This window comes from Poecilia latipinna, unplaced genomic scaffold (genome assembly GCF_001443285.1).
Source record: "Poecilia latipinna isolate Pla-1442-1.1 unplaced genomic scaffold, P_latipinna-1.0 Scaffold868, whole genome shotgun sequence".
NCBI classification, from domain to species: Eukaryota; Metazoa; Chordata; class Actinopteri; order Cyprinodontiformes; family Poeciliidae; genus Poecilia; species Poecilia latipinna.
The window spans coordinates 61,651-67,774 of record NW_015113484.1 but is presented as its reverse complement, the minus strand read 5'-3'; the positions used below and the strand labels follow the sequence as shown (position 1 = coordinate 67,774).

The window sequence follows — 6,124 nt, the reverse complement described above, 5'->3', positions numbered from 1 at the left end:
GTTTATTGTTTTAACAAACCAAATTGTTTGTGCTAAAATTTAATTTTTAATGGATTCAAGAAAAAAAAAAAAAAAAAAAAGATTCAGTTGTCTTTGCTTCAGGCTACTAGTTACAAATTGTCTGAAGGCTTAAGAGAAAAAGAGATAATCTTTTTGTGATCGTTTAAGATAGTGATAGTCGGGAACTAAGTTTTTTTTTTTTTTTTAGAACTATTCTTTAGACTTTGGCCGCTTCATTTCTCATGTATTGCCCTTCCTTTGTCCCACACACATAGATCAGTATATGCTTAAAACAAGACTTCAATTTTTTTTGACAAAAACAAGTAGGATAATAGAATTAAGATAACTTAGCATATATGCAGCTACATGGAGGCACAGACGCATTTTTACCTCACAACGAGAATGTTCTGGGTTCAGATCCCAGGTTGTGGTTCTTTCGCATGGAGTTTGCATGTTCTACCTGTGGTGTGGATTCTCTCCTGGTGCTTCAGTTTCCTCCCACAGTTCAAAAACGTGACTATTTGGTTGGTTGTACTTTAATTATTAAAAAATAAATAATTAACTAGAGGCTACTTCGTAACAATGTGGAAACGCACCAGAAAGACATAGCAAAAAAAAAAAATAAATAAATAAATATATATATATATATATATATATATATATATATATATATAAAAACACTTTTCCACAGTACATCTGTTTGCAAAGACCACTTTGAGTTGTGCGTAAAAACACGAGGCAGAGCTACAGTTATGACATTTTTAATGACAGTTTTTGTAAAACCTTGCATCAATGTCAAACTCCATGAGCTCACATTGTTTGTTTTTTGTTCTTTTCTTTTCTTTTTTTTACCGCTAAGCCTTTGGAATCAATTGAAGATTGTTTTCAGGAATTCGATTTGTTTTTGCACCACTAGATATAGCTATATGAAAAATGACAAGCAACACTAGTAGATCACCAAAAGCTTAAATACATAATCCCTCTCGTCAGTTTTTATATGATTATTAAATTAACCCCATGAATGTATGATTATTCGAGGGCCGCGCGTGGGCGTTGGTGTCGTCTTAACACCTGTAACGCCAGATGAATTGAACGAACGGGTCAAGACGGGGGCAGCGGGAGCCGTAACCTACCGAGTGTGCTTGTCATTTCACAACAGGGAACATAGAGTTACCAGACAGGAAGAGCTGTTGCACCAAATGCGCTCGTGTTAGGTCATGAAGATAACACACATCTGGAGACAATTAGCGGAGAAATGATTTCGCTCAGCCCACAAGCCATCATCAACATCAAGCTCTCAAGATGATGAAGCCCACTCGAGGAAAGATGAGTGAAGAGCAGCCCGTTTTTTTTTTTTGAGCTAAGGTGGGACATTTGCCATCCAACATACGAGCGCCTCGCGGCTCCTGATTACGCCCACCATCCGATTGACTGCAGCTGCACTGTTTTCAACATTCACACAACTCGCACCCCTATCATTACGGCCCACTTTTGAGGTCACTTACAGGTGCATCTCAGTAAGTTAGATTATCGCTGAAAAGTGAATTCGTTTGCAATTCTGCATTAAAAAAAAAAAAAAAGTGAGACACACATCTTACACATTCATTACGCAGAGACTAATATGTTTCAAGTGTTTATTTCTGGTAATTTTGTGATTATGGCTTACAGCTAATAACATCCATAATTGTGTTTCTCAGAAATAAACCTCGGGGATCTCATCAGAGTAAGAAAAAAAAAAAAGCATCTCGAAATACGGAAATGTTGTGATATGGGGATGTTACGAGATCGTGGGATAGATTAAGGACTTGACAGTTGTCAAACAAACACTCGGTGACATCCTGCACATGAAGCTAAACAAACTGGATTTTCAGAGAGAGCCGTATCCAGGTGTGTTAATGGACAGCTGAGTGCGTTTTATGGGTCATGTGTAGTATTCACATTTCACGAGAGGCTGCTCTTTGGTTTAGCTGTAAGCCACATTCATTAACTTTTCAATGATATTATAATTTATTGAGATGCCACTAAATATGAGTCCTAAAAGTGATCATTTTCCAAACTAAGTCAGAAATATTTGCAGTATATACATTATATAGTAACTGAAAAGAGCTTTTCGTTGATGAAAAGCTTTTAAAATAAGTGTTTTTTAATTGTGTCTGTTCATATAATTTATGTTATTTAAACAAAGTACTTTGTATGCTTAAGTCTCTGATACGCATATGTGAAACCTATTAATACCACTGGTTTAAAAAATAATACTTTTAGGACATACCATTTAAAAAAAAAAAAAAAAAAAAAATCATCGTAGTACAACAGATCTACAAAACTACGACTGTATTTATATTCCACAAAAGCAACATTTGCATGTTTTACCATGCGTTTCATGGTGACTCACCGCAGCTACTGTTATTTACCCACACCCTTCGCTGATGGGACAAGAGCTGAATTTTTCAGCATGAATCACCGCCTTTGCCTACTTTGCGATCTCTTCATTTACAATTCTATTGCCTCTCCCCAACCAAAAAAAAAAAAAATCCACTACATTGTCCCCAAACAGTATGTACCGCTGGCCCCCGTGAGACTGGCAGACAAAAGACTGAATCGCAGATTGATGAAAGCAATGCACTCCACACAGCAGAGCCTGAAGCTTTGTTGTCAAGAGTCCGAGGGCTGAGTTGGTTATCTGCTACATATTTTGTCCACGGGAGGGGCTACTATATGATACAAAGTACTACAAAACTTCGTTGTTCTTGTACAAAAACGAACACTTTTGTAGAAATCCCACCTTTTAAACAACGACCGATACAGAGCAAAAACCGTTGACAGTGTTTCAGGGCGGACATGAGTCAGGAGCTTGACAGATTACATTGCTTCTAGAGGCGTCAAAACAGAAACAGGCGTGGTGGGAAGTTCTTCACAATGGCAGAACTTTGGCACATATAGAAGAAAATGACAGTATTTGACAAGATCAGCATAGATGATTCCAAACTAATTATCACTTTTATACAGCAGTTCATAATAACCCGGATGGTGTTGACTACTTTTTAATTTATTTTTTTTTTGGTATGAAATTAGTGTTTGCTTTAAATGATTGAAGAGAAACTCAAGCCACTGAAGGAAGGGGCCACAGACATGGAAGTAAGACGATGGGGGCATTGACGACAACAGAAAAACTACAACCAAATTTATTGTTCGAACCGAGTCCTCCCTTATGCACAGCAGTAAAGAGTGTGAAACGACAGTATGAGTGTCTGTGTGTACATCAGGTGTGTGTTTGTGTTTAAATCCACTTCTGGTGTGTGAACCAGCAAACGTTTTTTTTTTTTTTTTTTTTTTTTCCCAAACCTGCTTGAATCCGCTTTGAGGTCTACGCACGTCACCCGCCCAGCCTGGGAGAGAGTCCGCCGCTTCCAGCTTCCTTCCAAAAAGTAACGGTCACAGTGAGGTGACACTTCTCAGGTATCTGTATTTCCACAGGAAACATCGGTCGACATAAGCATGTTGGTTCAAAAAGGAATCCTGTTGTTACTGCTAACCTCAGCTCCTGGTCTAGTCTGCGTTAATTTGACCCCACCCCCCGCCCGTCTCCCCTCGCTGATTTTAATTGAGGGGAATGTTTCAGGGTGTTGTCAGTTTTCATGCCATGGTTTCCTTCCCTGGGAGTCTTCTGTCGTTGAACGTGTGCATGTTAATGACCTCCTCCGTCTTGACGATGGCGGGCGGCTGAGGCTTTTGTTTGAGACGACGTTGGCACTTCAGAGAAACGCGCAGCTCATCCATCATAGCGCTGCAGAATGATCGCTGCAGAAGAAAACAAGAGGAGAAGGACAAGAAGCAGAGCAGTTATTCTTTATGTTACGCTCACCCGTAAGCGTAAGCTGAGCAAGATCAATATTGAAGTGAGGGGGGGGGGGGGGGGGGGGATTAATGTAGGATCTTATGCTTTTCCATGTTACAAATTTCACAACAGACGCCAACACCAAATACCACAGAGTTGTGAGGTGAAAAGAAAATCACAAAGTTTATATTTGTTTCCCTGCAAAAACAAATTTGACAAACGTCTTCAAATTTGGCTTCGGCTCTTGACTCAGAACTTCACAACCGATCCCGAACAGGAGGTTTATGCAAAACGGTCACCTCATTGATTCTATAAAAGCAATCTTGCTGCTAGCAGAGCTTGTCAATCCAGCTGTAATCACACACTTTTGCTATGGAGATGTCAAAAAGGCAGCAGTCTCTTGCTTGCGGGTGCAAAACGCTGCAGCGTTATGTTGTGGTGTAGTTGCTTCATTCAGATTGCCACCCCATTCTCTTTCTTCTAGCACATTCTGTTCTATGCATCCGCACTCAGTCAGCTGGTTGCCTGTTCAGCATTTCGTCATGTAGTTTTCCTTCTCCATAACAATCAGTTAATAATCTTCCAGACATACTCAAATGTTACAGCCCAAAAACACACAGAAACAAGTGTGCTTTCCTAAAGTGACGGAGACGAGCATTCAGGAAAAGACGTCGGTGTGTTAATGGTCACCACAAAAAAAAAGGGGGCGATAAATTAACCCAGAACATTTAAACTGAGGGCTCATGAGCTCTTTGCTATGTTGCATGCTAATGCTAGTTTTAGCTCAAATAGAAGCAGCAGAAGTGGATTTGGTTTCAGGTGCATTGTTTCTTTTCGCAGTGCTAAAGGTTACCTTTTTTTTTTGTCAGCATCTCAGCTTATGTGAAAAAAAAAAAAAAAAAAAAAAAAATCTCTCTGCTCCTGCTTGTATAAAGTTTTGGTTGGCAGCCCTAAAAATTTATGTGCTTATGAATAGACAATAAAACTGAAGTGGCAGAGACTGAGTTACTCTTTTTTGACAGCTAAGAAAAAAATAAAAAAAGACACTTTCTAAGGCTTCTTCAGTGCTAAAAACGATAATAACCAACTGAGTTTAAAGCTCCAGTTGCAGCTGCTTGAGACAAGGAGCTGACAATAATGATGTAATATTTGTTAAGACATTGATTGCTGCTGCAATATTTGAGAATACTATGGACAATTTAAAGATGGAAAAGGCAACAGTGGAGAAAAAAATGCAGATTTTGCCGGCAAACGCATAAAATAAAAAAAAAAAAAGGCATATTTTGTCTGGGGGAGAAAATCTAAGATCGATTTGAGCAGCAACAGGGAAAGCAGACCCGGATGTATAATTCCCTAAGAATGAATTTGAAGAAGAGATCTACTTACAATTCTGTTAAACATTTTTGCCCATCAGTATCATTGTCATCTGAAGGTCTTATTATTGTCTTACAGCCGTCACCCCCCCCAGACAAGAATCAAATCCAGGAGGAATTATGTATAAAAAAAAATAAAAAAAGAATAATGCCACCTCTAGGTCATAAAACCCACTTAAGAAGATTAAATCCAAAAATATTGGTAAACTGTTATGGCGTTATGTAACTTCTACAATACGAGATTCTGTTGTGCCTAAATTATCTATGTGCTGTAAAATCCTATAAAATGTCAATATGCCTTTGCACCAACTTTGGCAAATCCAATTCTCATGCATTCCTGACCCAATTATGCAGGATGTAATTCAAATTCAAAGGCTGTAGGAGGGGAGAAGATATACAAGAAAAGAGAGAGCATAAAAATATGACATTGTTACTTATTTATTTCTCGGTTTGTTTATGTGTGTGGGCGTTTGAGATGGATATCAATAGAAAGCGCCAGGTATTTTATTTTCCATGTACTCGATATATTTGTCTGGGATAAGAATACAATCTTTTATATATGCTAGGAAATAAATAATTAAAGGAGCAGATTGATTAGGGACGTGGAGAACTGTGTAGGAGAAAATAGAAATAAGTAGTGAAAAGTGAGGTGGGGTAGAAGGAGGTTTGCAGGCGGGGAGAGCAGAGGCTTGTTGTCTGTATGCAAATTACGACAACGAGCACCTTGGAAAGCCTAGAAAATCCTGGCATTTGCAAATCATCTGAATATTGTGACCCAGTCCTGAAGCTCTTGACTAATGATAGCTGAGATATGCTATGAAATATATGCAGTCTGCAAAAAAAAAAAAAAAAAAAAAAAATCTGAAAAAAAAAAAAACTGCTACAAAGTGCAAATTTCCTGCCCTATGTATATTTT

The 6,124-nt window shown here is 38.5% G+C and overlaps 1 protein-coding gene across 2 annotated transcripts in view; it reads right to left on the bottom strand.

Moving 5' to 3' along the window:
* Positions 1-3,049: 3,049 nt before the first annotated feature.
* Positions 3,050-6,124, bottom strand: part of LOC106957039 (glutamate receptor, ionotropic, kainate 2) — a 63,945-nt gene continuing 60,870 nt past the window's right edge. For both annotated transcript variants that reach the window (XM_015048211.1, XM_015048212.1), the window contains exon 14: positions 3,050-3,798. In XM_015048211.1, the coding sequence (XP_014903697.1) occupies positions 3,634-3,798 (165 nt within the window). In that variant the 3' untranslated portion in view covers positions 3,050-3,633. The remainder of the gene's footprint in view (positions 3,799-6,124) is intronic.